The sequence below is a fragment of the Echiichthys vipera genome (genome assembly GCF_963691815.1).
Source record: "Echiichthys vipera genome assembly, chromosome: 2".
In the NCBI taxonomy this organism is placed as follows: domain Eukaryota; kingdom Metazoa; phylum Chordata; class Actinopteri; order Perciformes; family Trachinidae; genus Echiichthys; species Echiichthys vipera.
The window spans coordinates 21,005,626-21,032,350 of NC_139827.1; the positions used below are offsets into that span (position 1 = coordinate 21,005,626).

The following is a 26,725-nucleotide window of genomic DNA, read 5'->3' on the forward strand; positions in this document are numbered from 1 at the left end:
CCTACCCCTTCTCTGCTACTCATAAAGAGACAAACATACAGTATACATACATATTTACGACATACATACATGATTACATCACCTTGTGCCAGTCAACTAAACCTAACCCTGAACACAACCTTTCCACATTCTTACCCCTGGAAAATAATATTTTTTTCTCCCATCCACTGAGTTAGTGTGTGTCACAGAATCACTAACCTGCCAAAAGTATTCTAGGCGGGTTGAAGGGACCTGGTCATGACATCCAAGTAAAGTATGACACTTCATCAAGAAATAACTGTGTTACACTAGGCACCCAGAATGCAATGGGCTGCTCGAGGCTGAACGGTCATGGTCCTGTTTCTTCAGTGTGATGGGAACCAGAATTCATCACATGCACATACAAATTTTGCATAGGCTACACACAAACAAACACTCAGAAGTCACACACAATTTAGCACAAATATACACACATTCCATCAGTCCCTCCCCCCTGGGAGAGTTGGAACTGCTCTTGACCCTGAATCCACTCGGTGTCACAGTTCCTGCAGGGGTGGACTCTTTCCTCACCAGTGCCTGCCAGCACACTACAAAACCTATTAATCTCAATGACTCTTCAATAACCAACCAGTGGGTTAGAATGTTTTAGCTTATGAAATATCAATTGTGTTTACATTTTTTACCTCCATATTCCAAAGCACACCATATGGTTTTATATTGATAACTTTGGCAGCCAATGATTTCAAATTTAACATTATGCTACAGCAAATAACTTTAACACTGTTCTGAGATTGCAGATCCATAATTCTTGATATTATCTTAACTTTGTCTAAATGCCATAATTGTATCGTCACTGTGTTTGCTGGAGTCTCCTTTCACTGTGTTCACAGCAATATCTTAGATGGTGTTTATACAGTAAGCCATGTTCTTTTTTTAAGATCCTGTCAAACAGGCAGATGCGCTATAATGGTCCTGCATGTCAGGGCACTCAGGGTCTAAACTTGACCTCCCATGTCTCGGCAAGGCCTGAAGCTGAACCAACAGAAGGTCTGAAGCTCAATCCCAGAAATAGAATGATACAAGTCACAGATAGGTCAGCCTGCCTCTCTCCCTTTCCTTCTGTATCTCAAGAGACTTTATTAGTTTTCTCCACTTCTGTTTTCTATTCATAACTGCCAAATAACTACTGTTTTACCTGCATCGCAACAGGTGAGGAAACACAAGTTATTAACTGAGCACTTTCCAAGCAAAAAACAGTTGATTAGAAACTGGAAAGTGATCATCTTGAAGTGTTTCCAACAGGTTGGCAGTTCACTTAAGCAGTGCTGACGCTGGATAGTTGCTTGCTGTTATTGAGAGGGTTTTGTACTGAAAATGTTTGAGGTAACTCAGCCTCTGTCTTTAGTATAATCCAATTAGAAAAAGTCAATTATCAACGTCTTTGACAATTGCTTGATTTGTGATTTATGGTGCAACTGTATAAATATTGCAACAAAATGTAGTGAATCAAGTCAAATCAAATTGATGAGTGTCTGGACTTTCATCCATTCATTTCTTGCTGCCAGCATGATTAGAAGGTTTACTGGCTCATTAGCTGACCAATGTTATTATGCACATTGTAGATTGCTAATTAACTCAAAGTGCTTCACGTCATTACACCATACATCCGATGAGAAATCATCAAAACATCTGAAGCAAATGTGTAAGTGACTAATGGCAAGGACTGTTTTATTTTTATAAAGTGATCCAGTATTGAACATGAGCGCTTCAGCCTGGCCACTGCGAAACATGGACCAATATAATAAAATTGTACTATTGGCGTTTTCATGCTTTCATTTGCCTCCCAAAATGGTACATTTTAAATGTATACTAAAGTAAACTACAGCAAATCAGTGAATGCCACACTATAAATGTAATGAAGTACTAAAGATACATTGCAAGTATACCCTCAGAAAAGCACACACGGAAATATACCTTTATCACAGTCAGTATATCAACAATATACAGAACTTTCAGTATAGAAAATATATATTACTTGGCTGGTCACATGCATACACACTTAACAAAAGCTGACTTTTAAAAGATTTGTGCAATCCAATCATTGGACTGTAATTATATCAGTGAAAAGAACAACTGAATAACTTTTTGTCAGCAACACATCTTTAACTTGCTTAAAAGTTGTAGGTTGCAATTAAATCTATAGAGCGCAACCATACAACAGAACTGATACGCTGGAAAGGAGCAAGGCTCAAAAGAATAAATTAGGTTTATTTAAATATACCTTAGCTCACAACCAATGGTATAAAGTAACTATGTACATTTACTCAAGTGTTGTACTTACATACAGTTGTGAGGTTCTTTTACTTAACTTGAATAATTTCACTTTATACTACTTTATGGAAATATTGTACTTTTTTCTCCACTACATTCATTTGGTAACTTCAGTTACTAGTTACTTCACAACATATAGATGCAGCTACACAGCAATATATAAAGTAAATAAAATTACCCCCGCCTTATCAGCTGTAATATGAAAGTAATATTTACATGAATCTATCAATAATATTATCTGATAATATTATAATTATATTATAATAATATGATAATAGATTTTTCATAATGAGTACTTCTCCTTTTTGTACTTTAAGTACATATTGATGCCTATACTTTTGTACATTTACTAAGTAACATTTTGAATTGAATACACTGTGGTAATACTTCTACTTGAGTAAAAGGGTCTGAGTGCTTCTTCCACCACTGGTCACAGCAAGTAACACTCACTTACACACTTAAATATGAATTAACTCGACTCGTTAAAATTTAGGATTTATTTTACTTCGAAGTAGGGCACCACACCAAAATAAGACAGGATGTTTATTAAACTTTGGTGAAGGTTTAATACCTGTTAGCAACTTAAAGTAATTGATTATTTAAATTTATCAGTCTCTTCTCAAACGTGTTAGTTCGTACCAAAACCTTATCAGTTACCATCCGTTTCTGCACAGAAGGGAAGACTCTCACAACGACGTAAAGTTATAAACATTTATTTGGTCAACTAGCAAGGATAACACAGAATAGTGCAATACTGAATAGATGAGTGACAAAGGGTTAAATGTGGATATAAAAAGTTTAAGACCAGAATGATTCAGACCTACGGGGCTGGTTTATAATATTACTGGCGGACTTAAACTGGCTCTAATTAGCCTGTCAACAGAACTCGGATCAGAACTTAATTACCACCAACGTTTTTAACCAGGAGTTGTAGTAAAAGGCCAACCTTACTTTGCCGTTGATATTACAGTGGCAGAGGCATCTTACAGGACAGTTGCAAGGTCCATAGGTCCGAGTCCCGGTGTTTGGCGGACCTGATGCTTGGCGGACCTGATGCTTGGCCTGTAGACTGGTTGACTGCGTAGTTGGTTCAGCGGGGCTTGCCTTCACGTCCCGGCTTGGATTCCGGCCCTTCAGGTTCCTTGGCTCTGGCTGTTGTTTGGTGGTCAAAGAAATTCTGACCGGTTCTGTTGGGCTGGTGTCGTGAGTTCAATGCAATTTGCTGGCCGGACAAAATGATAAGACAGCATGAGGGGTTTTACTGTACTAATAAAAACTTAGAAAGTTGCGCGATAAAAATAGATTAATAAACGAAAATACTTTAACAAGAAAACAAAATATAAAGTAACGTCTCTTGCGAAATTTTGGACAAAAGAAAACAAAAACTCAGGAAGAGCAGAAGAGGGGGAGAAGAGATAGGACAGAGAGCGAGATGAAGAGAAGAGGGTGAGAGCGATCAGAGGAAGTAAGTGGCAAGAAGAGGGTTGACACCTCTCTCTGTGTTCCTTTATCCCCCCGAAGGAGCGAGAAGGGGTTTCTTGGCCTAACCCAACCATCTGGTTCTGAGCAAATTAACTGCTTTATATTCCAGCATTCTAACAGGGAAGATTAAACTATCTCTGGTTGATTTTCCGTTATTAATCTTTCTGATATCCAATTTAACCAAAATCTTTAGACAGGCAGTTCTAACAAATAACCTTACTGAGTGAAGGGAAGTATTATTAAAACACAGAATATTCAGGAATAAGACAGAGACTTTGCACGTCTGAAACCACATAAACATAATCACAAACAAGATACAAATAATGCATACACAGTTACACATTTGAAAGAATGTCTTTGAACAGCCAGTTGCGATGAAAAAGCAAACTTTAACTGTTTTTCCAACTTTCCAAGTTCTGTTTCTTGTCCTTATCACTGAATGTCACTCTGTCTCCTGGGTGAGAGACCGACCCTTCAGTTCAAATTGCGGTCAGATTTGACGTTGATTTAGGATGGAAGTGGTCCTCCATCCTGGGAGTAGATGTCCTGGAGTGTGGGTTTTAATTACCCTAGGAGCGTTTAAAATGTCTTATCTCCCACTCCTCTCCTGTGACGCTTAGCAGATGTTCAGACAGGGAATCCAGAATGTGTATTAAAAGGAGAACTTTCACCTCGAGGTTCCTACAACAGTATTCATTAACAACTTGGTGAATAATGTAAATACCAATCAAAACTCATGATGTGCCTCAGTTCATTTGAACATCTTAGCTATATCCCAATCTGGAAACATTGACTTGAAAGTATCAGAAATGCCTTCTTTTGAGTTCAGTGAGTGGTGAAGTTAAGGTCCTTAATTTTTCCAAAATTGATATATCAACTCTTTACTTTTTAAGACCCCGTGGACACCCCATATTAAGCACCTGAGAGATGCCCTGGTCTGATGAGCTAATAATTTTGCCTTTTGGAGTTTGCAATATGACCTTTTTTCATTTTCCCCTTTTTTACCTGTTACCATGCCGGAGGAAAGGTTGGAGCAGTAGGTAGTAAACAGCGCAGTCATCTTCCAGACAATGTGACAACCACGACAGACCTCCTTGTCCTCTCCTGCCCTTGCGGAAGTAGCTCACAGCATGTGTGCTTGGCTATGCTAATGAACCAGTGTCTGCAAATGAGCACATCTCTGCAGCGTCCATGTGTGTGGGTGCTGTATTACTTGGGAGCTTAATTTTCTCCAGCTGTGCAAATGCAAGCAGGAGAGTAACGTAATTTCCGGACTATAAGCCGCTACTTTTTTCCCTCGTTCTGGTCCCTGTGGCTTATTCAACGGTGCGGCTTTTCTTACGGTAACCAGGGGCGCGCACTACCGAGGATGCGCGAGACCGAGGCAGACATCTGGCGCCAGGTAACGAGAGCAAAACAAAGAGTAGGAGAGCTTCAGCGACAGTTTGCGCGAAGGAAGTGTTCATGCAAACACCCTCAACATGGAAAACAAACGGAGAAGTGCATATGATGCTGCTTTTAAGTTAAAGGCAATCAATCTGGCTGTCAAAGAAGGAAATAGAGCTGCTGCACGTACCCTTGACATCAATGAATGGCTGGTTATTTTGATAACGTAAACGGCCGCGGGACTGCACTTTTACTGCCGTGTTACAGGCGAGCACTTTGTATTACTTTGCACCGTTGTATTATTTGTACTCTGCACGAATGCTGTTCGCCATGTCAAAGATGTGAAAGTTTGATTGAATGATTGAAAGATTTATTGTTAATAAATGGGACGCTTTGCGTTCCCAAACAGTCATCTCTGTCCCGACAATCCCCTCCGTGGTAGCAGGAACCCCTATATACTACGGTAATTAATTAGCTGATCCATGCCTGCCGTGCTTAAGCGTGATTGTCCTCCCCTCCTTCCTCCCCGCTGGCCACGCCCGACCTGCACTCACACTGCTTCAAAAGATCCGAGCCAATGCATGATTGCTTCTCGCTTTATGCCTTTATATACCTTCTATGCTCATGCTTGAGCTCATACATTTGCAATCATGCTGTGCCAAAGCCTACCTCTCTCAACCTGGCCAGGGCCGGTAAGTATGCCGTGTCACACTGGTCAAACGAACTACACTTTAGCCGTGAATCCTGCTTGGGAAGGGCACGAATGCCAAGTGGCGAGGCGCCCTTAGTAGGGGGCTTGTACTTGAGTTCTAACACTAACTTGAGTTTGTACAAGAACAACAATTTCCTACTCATTTGTAGTTAAAATGCTGTCATGTTGAGTGATAAGCTGAAGGGAAACACATTTTTCAAAGAGACAAATGACGTAATTGACTTCAAATGTGATTTGGATTTTGGTAAAATTGAAAATTGAAATGAATAAATGTTAAATGACATCCTTTCAAAGTAATTTGTCAGAAATTGTTTGAAACATATTGATATAACATTTTTAATGAATTGCTATTTGTGCTGACTTGACTTTGTTTTCTAAATCTATACTTGGCAGTGACATGGACCTTAATTGGAACTGATATTTGTATTACATTAAGTCCTGGTCCAGGTTGACAAATGGTTTAGAAAATGGTTTGATTTAATTGATATTTGTCCAATTTTATACATTTTCTGTAGCTATGCAAAATCTACTTCATCTTCTTCTCATCTTAATTAACTCAGTAATTGGCAGTATGTAGAGATTGAGTAGATGTGGGCCCGGGGTGAACCCTGAGGTACACCACATAGTATGCCTTTGTTTTAGGTTGATTTGATTTCTTAAATGAACAGATGACTTCACACATTCAAAAAGCGCCTAGAGGTATTGTTTGTTTTCTTTGTTAAAGAAATAAGCTCCTGAACTGGTGAAGATTTCCGCCAATGACCTTACATGCTGTCCAGCTTGTTCATAATTACTGCAGGAACAAGAGCACCCCAGCATCATGGTACTATTAGAATAGCACTGTAAGATGGCATTCATTTATACAAAGTCTGTCAAAAAGGAAGCTTGGGCCTTGATGGTTCAAAATGTCAGCTAATATCTCTACCTCTGCTAGCAGACAGATGTGTTAACAGATACAACATGGCAAGGAAAACCCCCTGTGAGCTGTGGTGGCAACCTGCCCTCCCTCTCAGCACTCAGCAGCTTAGTGAAAGGCCAAGAGGAATCAGTGTGGTGATTTATAAGCTAAAAATAGTAACCTTGCCTGGCCCAACACCTCATGTCAGGATAAATGATAGCTGCATTTATTTTTCGTTAAAGCCTCTCCACACCTTATAGTAGCCACAGCTCACTCCTATAGCTGTAGTCAAGGATATTCAGTAGAAATTATCCAGCAGTAAATGGTGTCGTTTGTGCCTGTGTGTCCGGGGGAATAAACTCATGGCTAGCTGCTGTTGATCAAGTCATTCCAGCTCCAAGTTACATGCCAATATGCTTTAAATATGTGGATAAACATGACTGTGTGTGTCCATCAATAAGCGACGGTGATGTGTGAGTGGCACAGTTTTTCTAATTCAGTAGGGTTTGATGGGAGGAGGGAAATGCGATTACTGTGATGTAACATATAATTAACAAATGACAATTTAATAAGGTGACACAGAGACACAGACTGCCATGCATGGTTCAACACATTGTCAGGGTGTCATTAGTACCACATGAAGAGGTTTTGACAATGGCTCTCTTAAAATAAGGAACAGTGGCTGTGTGTAGTAGGGAAATATTTCAGACAGGTTACTATTGCTCAAAGTCAACATGTCTCCCAAATCAACCAAAATGGCTTATTTACATACACACACAAGTAAACCACAAGAGTGGGTCCCTCAAAAACAGCTGCCACGTCCATTTCAAATGTCATCTCCCAGTGAGGGATGATGGGTAAAAGAGGGATGAGAGTATTAGGTAAAGGTGTGAATTCAGAGGGGAATTTCGTGGCTTGTCTAATGTTGGATATTAAGGAAATTGTTCACCTTTAAATATCACTGTAACAGCCCTTTTCTCAGTCCTGTAGCGAACAACCCTTTGGGTCAAAGAGATAAGTGTATGAAGGAAATGACAAAGATGAAGTGACGATCAGTGTGTCTCATTTCACACACACTCTCTACATCTCTCTCTGGCTGCAAATGTCACATTGGGTGGATCTCTTTTGACTCTGTGGGAGGCAGGTGGACTGTATTAGCTACCAAGCCTCTTTGATGATTGTTACACTTGGGTCATTGCCAGTTTTTCCATGCAATAAAATACAAAAAAAGAACTGTGTCATTCCGATTCCGAATGGCTGCTACAATGTTTGACTGCCTGCAGCTGATTATGAGTGGATTTCAATTTGTAACCCTTCAGAGTAGACCACAGTCTTGTTTGTTCACAAGTGATGTGAGAATAGCATCAGTTCAAAGACTGGGAAGTGACAGTCCCCTAGCTCAGCTTGCATGACTTTAAATATTTATTTTGCCTGAAGAAAACCAATTCCTTGGCCATGTACATGCGTACCTGGGTTTCAAGTGCATGACAAAGACTTCAGACAGGGAAACTGTTGAGACAGTGGAGGGGCATGATGAAAGGAAACATCATTACTCAGAGCGCTACACCCTCATTCAACTAAGGCTGAAACTAACACAAAGTATTTCCTAGGAGTCTAAATAAGTTGGTTTCCACTTCTGAGCAATTGATCACACTTATTGGAAAGATGTGGCATATTGTGTCACTACCACAGTTATAATATGTATATAACAAATGCTTCCAAAATAAGAACAGGGCTAGATAAGAAATCTGATTACCGATCTGCTGTGTGTAGCCTATTTATATTTATACTAGGCTGCTACAGTGCAGATAAATGTGTTGCTGTGTAACCTGAGTTCTCTACGTAACCTGGTTTATTGTGTGCATGTAAACCTGCGAACTGTCATTTCTTTGTCCTGCTGCAGCACCAAACACACACACACACACACACACACACACACACACACACACACACACACACACACACACACACACACACACACACACACACACACACACACACACACAAATACTGTAAATAATTCTGATGCCCACTACAGTTTATACCTCCCTTGTGTTCTTTCAATTCAATTTCCTTGCGGGAATCATCCCAAAGGGATCAATAAAGAGAAGTCTAAGTCTAAGTTTTTTTTGTTTTTTTTTAGTGTACCCTGCCCTGTCCTGTCTGGAGTTTCACTTTGTACAACATTTCTATTTCTTATCAGTGTGGCCTTGATATGTACTCTGCATTCTGAGATTAGGGAGTTCTGAATTGGGTTGATGTAATTTTATGGTGGGAGGTGGAAGGGATCAAATGGAGGTAGAAGCAGAGAAGAGTTGACCACTTGGACTCTATTTTACTGTCAATGGCTCCATGTTCATAGCCTCAGATGATCAAGGGTATATTTCAAAGAAGAGCACAGATCTTCCTCTTTTTCTGCACCTCCAAAACTTCCTCTATCTTGATTCGACAATGTATCACACATCTAGAATATATGCTGGTTACACAACATGGACCACACACCAGATATAGAATGCTATTTTAACATTAATCGTTTTGTGGGAGTTTGCAGAATGCGGGTTTAGACTCTTCAGTTTCTAAAATGCATACAGTCAAGCAAATTCGATTCCTGACAATTAGTTGTTGACTATGCTAACTCACTATGCTAATTAATGTGCTCTTTGCATACACATTGTTGATGGTGTTATAAAAATCACTTGAAAATATAATAAGAATCTACACATTATTCCTACAATGTGTCTAACATTGTCCAGTCTGCTGCTATAATTATCTATATATTAAATGCATAAATGCATAATACAATCAAAGCACCCTTCAAATTTAGCCTGCAGGTGTCTGTTCATGTTGAACAAATGCACACAGTGCAATAACTAATAATATATGGCTTACAGGACTACAGGAAAACAAAAATCCATACATGTTGTTTCCGGTTATCTAAGACCGTCCCAAATTCAAAAACTAGAATGCTAAAAGTCAAATTCATGATGTCATCCGGTATAAAGTGTGGGCCTGCTCCATGGACATGGAATTGGGAAAGATGATATAGATGGAACTGAGAGCACCCAGGGGAATGTTCTGAGTATGTGGGAACATTTTCTGCTTCACAACCGAGAACACTCAATTACAATTAACACTTAATGGTGGTGTTCTCCTTTAATATGAGCTGTGAAGTTAAATGTACCGAGCAAGCTTTTGGATGCTACAGTAGTATTTTAGTTTCTCATTATGTTTTTAGAGTTTTTGCACTTATAGTGTAAGTATAAATGTAAAATGTCCAATTGAAATATCTTTATATTTTATAGGATAACAAGATGGCAATTTCATTATTATCTCATGACTTAAATAGTGTATGCAGGATGGAGAGTGACCCCAGTCTTTAACATCATCCACCTCTGCCCTTCCCTCCCCACTTCAGCTGGGAGACCCCAGCTCAGCTTCACCCTGCCACGCTGTTCATTAACAGGGGCTGGTTGGCGTCCTGCTTGCTAATTAAACTAGATTGGAGAGCCTGGCTAATTAACCGTCATCACTGAGCTGACCCCCTGTGCCTCTGTTTTCATCACTATCTCCTGGTAGCCTCCAGTCTTTTGATCAGCCTTCTGCCCTGTGTCTGTTTTTGATCTGTGGCTTCATATGCAAATCAGCCTGGGATAAGTGCAGAGCAAATGCTAATATAGTAGGAAAGTCTGCTCTGAGATAATTAAAAACAATGCAGAACTCAGATTTAAGAGAATAGAGTAACTGCTGAGTTTGGAATTATTTTTATATGAGTATTTGTCATTGGTTACTTGGGCAATTCTGTCATTCAATAAAAAGTTTGTGAGGGCTCTATGTAGGTACATATAATGGGTATCTACTGTACTACTGTGGATGTTGACTGATGGAATGAGACTGATTCTAGTTTTCATGGCCAATTTTGACTAATGTATAAAGTGGGTAGGCTTTGTTTAGGTGACCATCATTGCGAGGCTGTAATACTTGAGTACATTCTCTCACTTTTAAAGAACTTGCCTTAGCCTTGTGCCTTGTTATTGAGAACTGGTCCAGTTGTTTCTGGCTCTTGGACTCTATTAAATTAATCTTGACTACAGATGTGTGTCTTTGTCTATTTGTTAGGGAAAACAGTGGTGGAGGAATGTGTTTTGCTGCCACAAATGGAATTCTCATGAAGTTCGTCGTCATTACTGATCATTGTTATCATCACCTTTTAAATATAAAATAGGGCTGATTAATTACTATCTATCAAACTGACTATGTTTATTATGTATTATGTGTGTGTTGTCAAGATCACGCTAAAAGGAAATTGCCTAATGAGAACATTTTCATCTGCAACCACATCATGCATCTTTGTTTTTTCTGAGAACTTAAAATCAGTTGTCACAATTGTTCTTTGTAACATCTGGATAAGCTGCATACTGATGCACTCATGTCAGCACAAACTCCCATTGTTTGCTGGATTGGGTATCATGGACTGGCTATAAACTGTACACTGGCCACAAGACATATAGAGATACAAGATAGTAAACTACCCTATTGTACCGCATGATGTAGAATTGCTCACTGTCTGTGCATGTGACTGGCATCTGGGCAATTCTGCTGGCTCTTATATTACCAGTAGCCAAGGGGGCAACCTCCTTGCTGCATCATCCATTCAACATGTAACCCCCACCCCTGGCTTTGTTTTGCCATTATGGCCTTGTTGTGTTGAACCTAGTCATTGACTTTCTCATTGCTTTTGGCGTTGCACTCTGCTTCCCCTGCTGTTGTAGTAGGCCAGCGCCACCCAGTCTGTCTTGAATTTCTGATTAAGACCCAATTAGGCTGTAATGGGGGATAGAAGCCACAGGGGTAAACCCTGCCATCCCATAGCTTGCAGAAAGGATGGGTTAATGGACAGCATAGTGTGCTCAATGATGTGCAGCCACTTACTGTACATTCGTTTGCAGGTTGCATTTTCCTCACATTACAGCTGACCCTTGTGAATCTGTAAATGGCACCTTGCAAATCAGTCATAGCTGCCAGTTCACACCTGCCAAGCTGGATGGAGACATTCATTTTAAGAGATTGGCCTCAAATGGTCAAATATCAGAAAAGTATTCAGCTACTATTACAATTGGTAACTGAATACAAATGTAATTAATTTAACAAGTAAAAACACAAATTTAGCATATATCAGCATTTGCTAAAAGCCTTTTTGAGTGTATTGGAAAATGAATATAGTTGGATAAAGGTATAGGTTGGTGAGACAATTGGTCCACCACATTAGGTCCAGACTGAAATATTTCAACAGCTGTTAGATAAATTGCCATGAAATGTTGTAAAGACATCCATTGTAGCCAGAGGATGAATCCTAAAGACTTTGGTGATGCTTCCTCTAGTGGCACCATAGGGTTCATACTTGTGGGTTTGAGTGAAACGCCCAAGAACTATTTTACGGATTTCAGTAAAATATGGTACAGCCATTCTTGTCTACAATCCATGATTCCAATCAGATATATAAATTACTGTAGACACAGCACCAACAGGAGCTGAGCTTGAGGCATCCACATCCTCAATCTTGCCAATTCAGGAGGGAAAGTATCAGATTTCATGGTCCGTCATGGTGGTTGACCACTTCTTAGAATCCGGCATGCACACGTTTCAAACACTTTTCAAGGAACTGGACATCTTAGAAGAGTCTCCACCATCAGCTTGTTTAGCTTGTTATCATTCTCTTTTTTTGTTTGGAGTATTTTCCACTATCTGGGAACATTTAAGATATGTTTCACCCATCAAACACTGATGTGACAGTTGATAAAAGTGCATTATCCATCTGCAGCTAAACGTGGCTCTTAGTTGCCATCGCTCAGTCATGTAGATGGAGGGAACAAAGCACAGGGGGGTGGGGAGCAAGAGGATAATCCTTCAGGATCAGCTGTGTGTGGGTGGACATGAGTAAGTGCAGCTGGGGAACAGTCTCTTTCTCTTTCTTTCTATCTGTCTACTGTCTGTCTACCTCTCTCTTATTCTTGTCTGTCCTTAACTGACACACTGACTGCTGGACAATGCTGGGCTAATTGGAAAATGTGCATTGTATATGGTTGTGTAATTCTCCCTATCTACAGTGCATATCGAAAGTCATGATACATAAAAAATATTTTTCAAGTGTGAATTACACATTTTGCCTTACAACATTCAAGTGAATTTTTTTTTTCAAAACTAGAATAGCAGGTTTGCCACCTTTGATTTAATTACAGCCATTGGTCTGTTTGGATATGTCTCTACCAGCTTTGTGCACCTAGATTGGGAAATATTTCCCATTCTTCCTTGCAGAACTCTTCGAGTTCAGTCAAATTTTGTGGTGAGTGGCGATGGACTGCGAGCTTCAAGTCCATCCACAGATGCTCGATAGGATTTAGGTCAGGGCTCTGAAATCAAGCCCACAACATAATGCTGCCCCCACCATGCTTCACTGCAGGTACTGTGTTTTTTGGCTGGTGTGCTGCTGTGTTCAGCCGAAAAAGTTAAATTTTGGTTTCATCTGACCATATCATATTTTCCACATGGCGTCAGAATTTTCAATATGTTTTTTTACAACTCAGTGTGACATTTTTTCAGAAGAGACTTTGTTCTTGCCACCCTGCCATACATGTAGAACTTGTGAAATTGTTTTTAAATGCACAGATCAACCAACCTCTACCATTAAGACTTGTAACTCCTTCAAGGTCACCATGGACCTCTTGGTAGCTTCCCTGATCAATCTTTTCCTGGCTCGGTCATCCAGTTTTGAGGGGCAGCCCGATCTAGGCAAGGTCAGGGTGGAGCCACATGCCTTCCACTTCTTGACAATACTATGAAGATTACTCAGAGGGAGAGTTAAAGCCTTTGAAATGTTTTAATATCCTTCTCCTAACTTATGCCTATCCACAACTTTATCCCGGAGCTCTTTTGAAAGCATCTATCCAACCATGGTGAATTATTTGTGTTACCATACACTACCAGGAGTGGAATCCTCAAGGAACAGCTGATTTATACTGAAGTAATCAAAAACACCACAATTGATGTCAGGTGGAGGCCAATTAACTTAGTGTGTGATCTAGAAGGTGATTGGTTATACCTGAGAATGTTTATAATGGTCATTCAAAAGGGACTCATCACTTTTCCAACCCTTTTTCATGTATTATCATTTCAGGGTGTAAAACAAAAACAGTGACTATGTCAAAAGGGTATCATAACTTTCTATAGGCACTGTATGTATGGAAATGACAACTTGAAAAAATGGCAACAATATTTTAAATATTGTAGCTGCTACCTTTAACTGAATACAAGTGAAAACCAGGGGTATCTGGTAGGATTTATTTCAGGGGGGGCTTGGTCAAAATTAAAGCTGACTTTCTCTCAGAAAATTTTAACCTGTTCTGGCAAGAAACAGTGAGAAGATTGTGTGTCAATATAATATACACAGACACCGTTCATATCGTCCCTATTTGGCTCCTATCAATAAAAAACATAGTTTTAATATAATGATGGATACATTGTTGTTTCTGAACTGAACATAAATAAATATACTTTGTTTTCTTTTAGATGTTTCCATATTTAATTTAAAATAATTTTACAGAATTTTCAATGAGGGAACTCCTTTTCCCACATCACAGCAGGCAGTTAACTGTGAAGTTTTTACAAACCTCTTTTAAACGTTCGATCATATTCTTTTCCTCTCACACTGGTTGTCTGGTCTACTGTAACATTGCGCTAATGCCGTCAAAGTTGTTTAACAACAAGTTTATCTGATAGTGATCTTCTCCTAAAGAGATTTAGGTTGAGTGATTTTACAGTGAAGAACATCGGTTGGCTCCATGTTGTGGTCCCTTGGTTTAGTTGCCGGTCACGCTGTCAATCGGCCATTAAAAACGCAACGGTAAGACTTGGGTAGAGATTAGGGGAGAGTTTGGATATATTTATCGCCCCAAGGTCCCATGTATTCATCCCATAGAGATTGCCCACAACAAGCTGCGTGGGCAATCTCTTAATGAGTGTTTATGTGGAACTGATCTCGTCCGAGATCTGTAAATTCACAAGATCAGCTTTCCTTGCCTTGGAAGCTGCTCGACTCAGCTTGGCAGACACATCGATCATCAAGATAAGATAAATATTTCAATGCAGTTGTTGCTTTTAGTGAGTTTTATTGTAGAAAACACATAATAAGCTACTATTTGACCATACAATTGTAATCATAGGATGAAAATAATGAATAAATAAAACAATAAAAATGAACTACTTTCGATGTACAGCAGGAGGGGCGGCGTCGTAGAGCCCTTTATGGGCTAGCCGCCACTGGTGATGACATGGTTGGACATTTATTCTGCACAGGGGTTACCAAGCCCATGTAGGCAGTTTTAAACAACTCTGTTGACAACAGTACAACAGTTTTTTTACATGGGTGGCTGGATTCTCCCTTAGAGATAGGGTGAGAAGTTCAGCCATCCATGAGGAACTCGGAGTAGAGCCGCTGCTCGTTAGCGTTGAAAGGAGCCAGTTGAGGTGGTTCGGGCATCTAGTAAGGATGCCCCCTGGGCGCCTCACTAGGGAGGTGTTCCAGGCACGTCCAGCTGGGAGAAGGCCTCGGGGAAGACCCAGGACTAGGTGGAGAGATTATATCTCCACACTGGCCTGGGAACGCCTCGGGATCCCCCAGTTAAAATTGATTAATGTGGCCCGGAAAGGGAAGTTTGGGGTCCCCTGCTAAAGCTGCTGCCCCCGCGACCCGACCCCGGATAAGCGGATGAAGATGAGATGAGATGAGATGAGTATAGGTTAATTAAACACTTACATTAACATTATAGTGTGTTCGAAACTGTGTAGTAAATGTTAATTGCCTATAAATGCTGTATAGATATGGACTTGTACTTATATAGCGCCTTTCTAGTCATCTGACTACTCAAGGCGCTTCACAGTGTCTGTCACATTCACCCATTCACACAGACATTCATGCTGATGGCAGTGGACATCTACATACCATCTAATCTGATCTAACCATTCACACCACATTTACACACCCATGCGCAGCACAGGAAGCAATTCGGGGTTCAGTGTCTTGCCCAAGGACACTTCGGCATGTGGACCGGGGGGAGATGGGGATCGAACCACCAATCTCTCGATCAGAGGACGACCCACTCTGCCACCAAGCCACAGCCGCTATAGGTGGACTTAAAATAAATAAAGTTAAGTTTGTAGGAATGATAAGACCTGTTTTATTGTGATTTAGCTCTAGATTATCTGCATTTCAAAAAGTCACCTCCTTGTAGGTTTTCAGTTTGAGATACAGGCAACTACGCACAGTGTCTAAAATTATGTTTTAATTCCTTGATGTCCAATAAAAAAAAACAACAACTATGGATTACCTACTGCCCCTTTCACATTTTACCTTTATATTAATCAGAATTTAATATAGGTTCATTTTAATTGTAATGTATTTTAGTATGTCAACGGCAGCTGAAACGTAATCAGATCTGTTTTCTGATCAGACCTTCCCAACCAATCATGTACATGTGTGCACTGCTCAACGGCAAACAAAGGAAGCAATTATGTTACCAATAGGTGTAGGACAGGCAAGGAAATGGGAGATTGCAAGCAAGATCTGAGGAGCATGCACTGTTTAAGACCAGGGGCCATTGTTAAACTGACTGAAATAGCCAACAGCAACATTGATCAGTGTGGCGCCTCGCCGTGTGATACTATCAGCTCTCACTGAGATATATGCCATCCTGCTCCCCTCACTGATGATTTATTTCTCCTGGGTCAAGCTCTTTTAAATTATTTCTCATTTGACATTGTTTTGTTAAAGATACAGAAAAACAACATCTCTCACTTTCCTGGGAGAAACTCATGAAACTCTCCTGTTTCTAGAGATTACAAATCTTCTTTCAAATAGATGCAGATAGTTAAAACAAAAAAATACACACTAGCCTGGATAATGTTCTCGTTGCAAATCCACAATGAGTACACCACAACAGATCCCAAGTCTGAAAGAGATTCACAGTACTTCACAAATTGAGAATGAGCAGGAAAGCACTTGGAAAAGTGGCAGTCCTCCAGTTTTGAGAGTGCTTCATAATATGCAGGTTGAGTGCACGATATGAATGAATGAATGTAAACATGCAACAGGGACCCTACACTGTATAACGTAAATGCTGCAGTGGCACTTTAATCAATTTGTACTACACCACTTACCTTCAAGTGGTACCTAAATATACCGTAATTTACGGACTATAAAGCGCACCTGACTATAAGCCTCACCAGCTAAATTTAGGGGAAAATACAGATTGCTCCATATATAAGCCGCACCCGACTATAAACCGCAGGCGTTTTGATGTGTAATTACCGTAGTATATAGGGGTTCCTGCTACCACGGAGGGGATTGTCGGGACAGAGATGACTGTTTGGGAACGCAAAGCGTCCCATTTATTAACAATAAATCTTTCAATCATTCAATCAAACTTTCACATCTTTGACATGGCGAACAGCATTCGTGCAGAGTACAAATAATACAACGGTGCATAGTAATACAAAGTGCTCGCCTGTAACCGGCAGTAAAAGTGCAGTCCCGCGGCCGTTTACGTTATCAAAATAACCAGCCATTCATTGATGTCAAGGGTACGTGCAGCAGCTCTATTTCCTTCTTTGACAGCCAGATCGATTGCCTTTAACTTAAAAGCAGCATCATATGCACTTCTCCGTTTTTTTTCCATGTTGAGGGTGTTTGCATGAACACTTCCTTCGCGCAAACTGTCGCTGACGCTCTCCTTCTCTTTGTTTTGCTCTCGTTACCTGGCGCCAGATGTCTGCCTCGGTCTCGCGCATCCTCGGTAGTGCGCGCCCCTGGTTACCGTAAGCCGTAGAAAAGCCGCACCGTTGTATAAGCCTCAGGTACCAGAACGAGGGAAAAAAGTAGCGGCTTATAGTCCGGAAATTACGGTAATAACAGTAACATTTGCCATATGGGCCTTACCTAACTTATTGGCTTACTCTCTCTTCTTTACTGATCAGTGTACAAAAGGATACAATACCGTGATAACTTAACATGCATATACAGTATATTTACTTAAGGTGGAGGCACCCAGACTCATGAATGTTACCTTTGCTGTACCGGTTTTTAGCGGAATTGCTTTAATGAAATGCTGATCGGAGAACTGCTTAAGTTATTATCTTCAGTTAAAGCTACATTATGAGTGCAGCTCACTTCCTCTTGATGTGTTAAACAGAACTGTCTGTATTTTTTATCCTGGATCTAATTGTCCCAGTTTTTAGTGTCTTCATAAGAGAAGATTAATAAGTACAAGGATTTCTTTAAATTGGTACAGTATTTAGTGAGAGTACTGGAGCTGGCAGCTAGTAGTGGCAATGTACTGAAAGTCCTGGTTTTTGGTTTGCCAAAGTTTTCATTTAACAGGGGTTAATTAATCAATCTCAACCAATGAAGCCTTTTCTGTCAGCCGAGTTGAACATTTGACTTGTCCTAACCTTGCTTCCTCTCTCCTTATCTCTGCCTTTTTGCAAATTCATAGAAAATGTATACTTCCCCTCTGCCCTCCTCTTATTTGGGTATCCAAATTAATAATGGATGCTGGCCCGGCTGGTTGTGATGAGCACCTGATAAAAAGATGGGCTCTGTATTTACTTAGAACTTAGGAAGGTACCTGCCAATGCAAAGTTCCAAGCCTGTTTTCAGGAATAACAAATGCAAACAAAACACAAGAGATGGGCTCTTCTATTAGTGCTGTCGCACAATACAAGTCAAGTCCACATGAGCAAGGTCTAAAATTGAATTAATTTTTGTATTGTCATAAGAACATATACGGCATATGTGGTGAGATTGAAAGAGATTGATTTTTAATGACAGATTGAATTTATGATGAAAAATGTATTACCATAAAATCAAAGTAGTAATCAAAGGAGTTTTTATACAACTCATTAAATGGTATTTCTGTTACATAGGTACATGGTTTGAGGTGGCAGTAGCTCCATAGGACTGAATGGCCAAAAAGACAACAATACATGAAGAATTCCTTGCACCTAAGTATTCAGACATGTACCATAACACACAAGGGTCTCGCACAGTTCATTGATAACTCCTCTTTGTTGTTTTCTTATCAGGGCTCAGGCACCATGCCTGACTTCAGGCATAGAGCAGATTTACATTCATATTATTCTTAATTCAATAAATTGTGCACATTTCCTCCTGGACAACTTTTCATGCTCACAAATCATTTCTTGCTTTAACATCTGTCATATGTTGATATCATACATCACTGCCATGTTCAGTGTTGACTTCCTGATGGGGTTGCTTAATGATTAATCCACTGGCAGCGATCAATTTAATTAATGCATTACAGATCCATCTGCAACATCCAACACGTAATTGAATGTCTTTCCCTTGTATTTGGACATTCTCCTCCTCATTGCATTAAATAATGCAAACCTCAATATGTTCACATGAACAATACCAATAACTGAAAATAGAGGATAGAGTACTGGACTTTGCCCTGCATGTAGGAAACAACAATGAATGGTCTGTTTACAAAGACATGATTCAGCCTCTTACGACCTCCTTTACTACCCAGTTACACACAGGCATGCGCAGTGTAAAGCCTGGAGCAATAAACTGTGATAATATGAGGACAATGATCAAGGAACAGCCCCATTGGTTTTGATGAGCATTCACACATTTGTGCACAAACAATTTACTGAATGGCCAAAAGGACACAATACATTATGAGTTAGGCGGTGTCTCTTATATTTTTACAACCTACTCATTCTCATCTATTGCAGTTCATGACAGTTGCTATGGAGTAATAAAAATCAAGAAGCAGTGTTTTTTATTAATTCTCTTGGGGTAGTGTGTGGTAATTCTTAGATGTGGATTGTGTGTACTTCCACGAGTATAACTTTAAAAATGAATCATCTAATCCTGATTAATAAACTGTATTTTCCTTTTTTTGGTGCTCTTGAATTGAATGCTTGAGTACAAACAACTCCATTCGTACTCACTAATGTGGTCAATGAAGTTGTATAATAAACAAAAAAAATAAATAAATGTGGTGATTGTGGTCAGTTGACAATCAGCAATCAATTGTCTGCTGAGTGTCTTTCATTTCCGTGATTTCAACTTCCATTTTCCTTTAATGACAATGACAAATTGAGCCCGCTTGTGCCCAAATGTGATAAGCAATAATGTCGCAACATTTGTTCTTATCAGTCTGGAGTCAAAGCTTGTTAAACCTTCAAGAGTTAAAACTTGATACAGACATATTATATATATAAAAAAATATTTTTAGATTACATGAAAAATCACCATCTAACAATGGCCACAGTCAAAGGATTTAAAAATGTGGAAAATGCTAGCATTGTGTTAATAAAATGTTTTTACATATGAAATATTGTTTACACTAAATACTGTATGTGTGTATATCTTTGGTATTCAACTTGTTCTGAGTTCATAGATACCAAATATTTGTAGTTTTCTAAGACACAGCCATTTTCTTATCATAGCATATTCCATTTTTTCTTTGGGCACACGTAGTCCCACAAAAAACACATACATACATTGTTATGATTTTTTTTACCTTCTAGTTCCAGTATCTAAGTAACCTACTGTCTAGAGCTTGAGCTCTTAGAGCTTTAAATAACTGACAATGCGTTTGCCTTTTAGTCATGTCCCCATTTCACGTTTTTTTTATGGCTCTTTTTGTTTGTCCAGGATCCCAGAACAAAACACAAGTTCAAGATCCACACCTATGGGAGCCCCACCTTCTGTGACCACTGTGGCTCTCTGCTCTATGGCCTCATCCATCAGGGCATGAAGTGTGACTGTGAGTATTTCATATCTGCAACTCGTCACTCAGGAGTTAAGAGATTTAATATCATATTATGTAAATTCTGTGTATTAAGTGGTGTAGGGCCTAAAGTTGATGCTTAAACACTAAAGGATAATTTATCCTGCATTGTTCTGTTGTACAGGTTAATGAGGTATAAGTATGCTATCCATAGGAAAGTAATGGCTTTTTACAAGTGGCTCTACAGAGATTATGTTCTCTGTTTTAGAGCCACTTTATCAGCATTGCTCCCCTGAAAAAACAACAACTAGTGTTACTCCTCACTGAATCTCATAGGTCTGTGTATTTCCCCTCTTCCTCGACTTCCATTAAAATCACACATTGTCTATTTTCAGTCTGCAGCTTAGTTCTGTGCTGCTATCACAAGCTTCACCGAGTCTTTATTAATATCTCTCTCACACTCCTCTTCCCTTTAATCTTGTGTTAGGGAATTAGTCTGAATGCCTTAATGAGCTCCTAAATACATTATCCTCCACCTGCTTCACACCACCAGTTATGCCTAATGATTGCTCCAGGGTGTACATAAATAGAAATGTGGAGCGGTGAATTATTTTGGCAGATTAATTGCATCTGCAATTACACCACAATCAGGTCAATTTGTAGTATTTTTAAGCACTGGTGAGTTGCATGAATGTTACAGTGAGGCACAAAAAAGGATAGTTCTCATACAGAATTAGGTAGGAGCATAGCCATTTTTAAATATTATTCACTTATCTGCAGTACTAACTTGGTGGCATGATGATGGAATCCATTGGAAACTGTTCCCGATCCATGACAGGGTGGTTCAGCTGGCGCACACATGTGCCATGTATGCATGACATCACAGTGCTGAATAACCTTGTTATCTTCTCTTTCACACAGCTTACTGGAAGGCCATCCTTTAATCTTGTGCCAAAATAGATTCATGGAATGAAATTAAAATATGTTATTATATGCAGTAGATAAAGAAAAGCAGCTTGCTGTATTTGAACATTAAGCCATAAGAGGCTGCACACATTGCAGATTTTTGATGAATCATTATCCTAACTATAGATCATAGCTCTTTGTATTAATAAAATAAATGAATAAAATGAACATGCAATGCAGGAGCGTTATGAAGCCTTATACTGTACAATTGACATATAATTGCAGTCATTGGCACATTAATTTATATCAGCAGCGGTATTTCTGTCAGTTCTAAGAACGGCCTTCAGTTTGTTTTGATTGGATCAAGTTTATGAAATTAATCTTTATCTATATAAAACCCTCTTTGCTAATGTCTTTTATATTTTCTGTCCCCTCCAGCCTGCGATATGAATGTCCATAATCAGTGTGTTATGAACGTGCCCAGCCTGTGTGGAACCGATCACACCGAAAGGAGAGGGCGTCTTTTTCTCAAGTGTGAGGTCACTGTGGATAAGCTGCAGGTCACAGGTAGGCCTCCTTGGTAGCACATACTGGATTTAATTGGCTTAAAAAAATGATTGGTATGTGTTTATGTTAGTTGTGTTTATGTGTATGTATGTGTGTAACTGCAGGTAGGCTGGGATGAGGGTGTAGGTGGTAGCAGATGCTATCGTACTATTTTGATTGTGAACCTGGATCAATTTCAACGTTTTGATGATAAACTGTGACTGGCTTATTTCACGCATACACACACACACACACACACACACACACACACACACACACACACACACACACACACACACACACACACACACACACACACACACACACACACACACACACACACACACACATATATTCTGTCTCTATCACCTGCAGTGAATCCAACTGCTAACTGCATGGCTGGTCCTGTGACTATCAGCTATCAGTATGCTGCAGAGGCTATACCCTCTGGGTCCTCAGATCAATAGAGCTGCTCCTGCAAAACATTCTCCAGTAAGAAAAATTTCACAGTTACGACACACTTGGGAGGCAGTCCCAATCCAAATATGTAGTCCTGCAGTGGTGTGTGGCCTGCTGCGTAGGCCTCATGTTGTTAACCTTTTTAAACAGTCACGACTTGCTCTGTGTTTTATTTAACTGAACTGTCTCTGTAAAAGAAAATTGAACGATTGATATTTAAATTCATGTCTCATCAGAATTACACAAAGACATGATCTGAGCACTTGTGAGCGGGGTCATACCCTTACAATCATCTGTCTTCCCATTATTCATTAGAAGGCTATTTTACATGATCATATCACTGGCTTTGCCAGCCGTTTTAATTACTAATGCCTCCGGTTTCAAAGACACACCTGGTCTTTGCCTACTGAGCTCAGAAAAGAATATAATGAGATACTATAAATAGCATTTACTTAATGTAATATAATCAATGGTGATATAATATTTTAGAGACCTTTTTATTTCCTTCAGAAATTCTCTTACAGCCATTTGTTAAAAGGTGTCTGAATAGCCAAAGAAGAGTAAGGCTATCAGAAAAAAGAAAATGTCATGTCTAATCTACATTGAAGGTCCCATATTGTAAAAAGTGGGATTCCATGTCTTTTTTTTAAACATGAAGCAGGTTAAAGTTCTATAGATTCAGTCAAATGCTGAATCTACAGAAAAATGCACACAGCCCATATTCAGAACACACCCCATAGAGTGTGGCCTATACCTACTCTGTAAAGTGCCCTGAGATAAATAAAATTGAATTGAAATTGAATTGAATTGAATTGAATTGAATAGAACAGGGCCTTTAAATGAGCCGTCAGGATTTTCATACGGTTGTGATGTCACATCAGAATCAGAATCAGAATCGTAAATACTTTAATAATTCCAGGCGGAAATTATTTTAATTATTATCTATACTATAGATAGGGAGAAAGTGGTATGTTCAGACAGACAGTATGAGAAAACGGCATAATCTACTCCCTTGTCAGTCTCTAGATGTTTTAGCATAAGCAATGACATCTTAGTTAACTTTAACTAAAGCCCTTAAGGTTTTTAGCCTAAAAAATATCTGTGAATTTTTTTTTTCCACTATCTGGTCCTCCCACACATTGCTGTTCATTAATATTTTGATTTATCCATTTGTTTTCTATGTTCATCTCTCGCACTCCTTAACTGTTTTCCAAGTACAACAACAGCATTTGACAAGATAAAAACTTAAATATTTTAGTGTATATATCACAAATGATTTGACAAGTCAAAATTGTTGACTTTGCAGACAGTGTTGACATAATCTCCTCAGCAAATAATAGCTGACCAGCTGCTATGGTTAAGAGAGATTAAGATAATTCAATGTGTAAATATCAAATAAATCTTTTGTGACTTGTCCTTGGCCAAACGTTGCACAACAATGAACAGTTTCTGTTTCATACTGTTGAGAGCACAGTTGTCAGCTGTGTCAATGAAGTGAGGGATTGCAAGAGCTGTAGCATAATATCATTAGGGAAACTGTGTAGTATACCAGTGTATTTTTGTTTAGGACTCCATTTTGCCTTGTATTTCAAGGCATGCTGCAAATCCCCTGGCTTTAATGGTGCATTAGAACATATGCTAGAACAATAGTGACTGCCAAGGAGCTGACAAATAACCATTCAATTAGCTGGCTCAGTTCATGATTAGACCCTGGCACTGAACTTCACAGACTTATTCACTTATCAAATTATCACCAGAAGGAACAGAGTGAATTTAGGGAGGGAAGCGGTGCAACACGTACACACCCATGCCTAAAACAACTTTGATTTGAGTAATAAACACAATCACTTGTTCATGTTTGTCTCATTCATGTCAGTTCTCTGCCCACTGAGGCACTAAAGTTGGCTCTCCATATTTGCAGAGCTGATTCTAATGTAGCATTCAATCACACTTGGCCTTAGCCTGAGCTAGAAATTAGCAGAAAGTAAACTCAAACAGTGGAGGAGATGGGCTCTTATACGTTCATAAAGCACTATTTAAGATTGGCTCTTACCTCTTGTAACTTTTCTTAACCATCTTTACGAAACAAACACACTAGCATGAACTAGATGATTTTTCTTAAGAATGTGTTTCTTTTATTAATAATTATAATAATACATTTTCTTTTTGGGCACCTTACAGGACACTCAAAGACACCTTACATGTACAAAAAAGAAAGAAAAACAGATAGACAACAGTAAAAACAGATCAAACATATTTGCTGTTAATAATGTATATAATATCTAGGTCTTACAGTAGTTTACAAACAAGTAGCCTCGAAAATGTGTTGAAATACCTAAACCGTGACAATAGTTTAAACACGGCTCAGTTCAAGACATTTTGAGTTGGTCAGATAATACACAAATATTTATTCAAGACCACATATTTTCCCCTTCTCCATCTGGTCCCTCTTAAAATGCATTCGTCTCTCACAGACCGTTCATCTGCTTGAATACACGGGCTTATTAAATCAAAATAAGTTTACTAACACAACACAGCGGACCTTTAGATGATATGAAACTAATCAAGCTAGATGTAGAATGGTGTCGGGTTACCATGGTTACCGTTCACCTTGCGACTGCGATTATCATTTATTTAATTGTTTCGATGCTACATTTTATTTATGATTTATTTTATGTGTTATTATTTTATTTATTTATTTATGAGTATGTTAACTCCATCTAATAGCCAGTTCCCTGGTTAATTCTACATCCCTATTGTTACTGTCTGTAGGGGTTGCAGGTACAGTACACAGTTATTAACTGCACTATTTTAGCATTTAGCTTGAATAAAATGCTGTGCATTGGATATGTCTCAGTTTGTAATTCATTCACTTATATTAGCTACAATACGTAGGTAAAACTGTCTTGTAATTACCTGGCAACATAATGGCATACATATTCAGAATTTAACATATGTGTTAATAGTTGGATTTTAAAACCATGTATTTACAAACGCATCTAACAATTGGTATTCAGATGTTTAATATTGACTGAGAAATCCTCAGAGAAGTCTGGAAATTTGAGTTTGAGAAAGTATGGAATTTTGAAATGGAAAATGTGGAAGAACCCTGAATACATGCCCTGTGAAATCTAACTGAGACCAAAACATAATGTAAAGAACATCCAACCACTTGTGTGAACTGGATTAAGTTTATACTAAAGATTTTTTGCTCCTGCCACCCAAGATTCAAGAACTCATATTATCCTGCTGGATAAAATGTTTTTTATCACCACTGACCATTTTCACACTGTGAAGGCTGTATCTTCTAAAGAAACATTTCAGTCCGATGTTGTTTTAATTTTAGCGTAATCGTGAAGTGCCGCAAACTGCTGTCAACTCATGATAATGATGTACAGCATGTGTATGCATATTTCACACTTGTATGTGTTTGCACCAGGAATTGGAAACCACCATTAACACCTGCCATAGTGCAGACTGTGTGGCACATAGTAGCCAATTCCTGATGTGGACAAAACTGGCATGCTATCATTTGTGTGTGTGTGTGTGTGTGTGTGTGTGTGTGTGTGTGTGTGTGTGTGTGTGTGTGTGTGTGTGTGTGTGTGTGTGTGTGTGTGTGTGTGTGTGTGTGTGTGTGTGTGTGTGTGTGTGTGTGTGTGTGTGTGTGTGTGTGTGTGTGTGTGTGTGTGTGTGTGTGTGTGTGTGTGTGTGTGTGTGTGTGTGTGTGTGTGTGTGTGCTGCTGTACCAGCCCACTCAGGCCAGATTGCATCATAGATTACATTAGGAGACGCCTTGAAGACAGCTGGCCAAACAGAATTGTATTCCATTGGTGGTGTGTTCAGGGAACAGTGGATGGAAATGGAGGAAACTTTGCATCACTTTTAGATGTATTATTCCACAGACATAAGTTGCATCCTTTTAATAGGATGTGTATGCGATGACTGTGTATTTGTGCATGCATTCTGTCCTCTATTGGTGTGTAGACACTGGGGCTAAATTAGCTGTCAACGATCAGTGGGTAAATTGTAGGCCGGCTTCTATAAACTACAATGTCTTGGTTTCCGTGTATACATGTGTTGAACACAGAGGAATATTAATAATAATGAATAATTAATAAGTAATGTAAAATATGTTTTTCAATGTGAAACAAGTAATTAGTAATTTATTTTGGCTATTTTTGTAACTTGCCCAACACTGTTTATAATTCTTGCTCT

The 26,725-nt window shown here is 39.2% G+C and overlaps 1 protein-coding gene across 2 annotated transcripts in view; it reads left to right on the forward strand.

The window, feature by feature from the left end:
• Positions 1–26,725, forward strand: part of prkcaa (protein kinase C, alpha, a) — a 171,678-nt gene that overhangs the window by 67,533 nt on the left and 77,420 nt on the right. For both annotated transcript variants that reach the window (XM_083933149.1, XM_083933150.1), the window contains exons 4-5: positions 20,524–20,635; positions 21,944–22,072. In XM_083933149.1, coding sequence (XP_083789275.1) covers positions 20,524–20,635; positions 21,944–22,072 — 241 coding nt within the window. The remainder of the gene's footprint in view (positions 1–20,523; positions 20,636–21,943; positions 22,073–26,725) is intronic.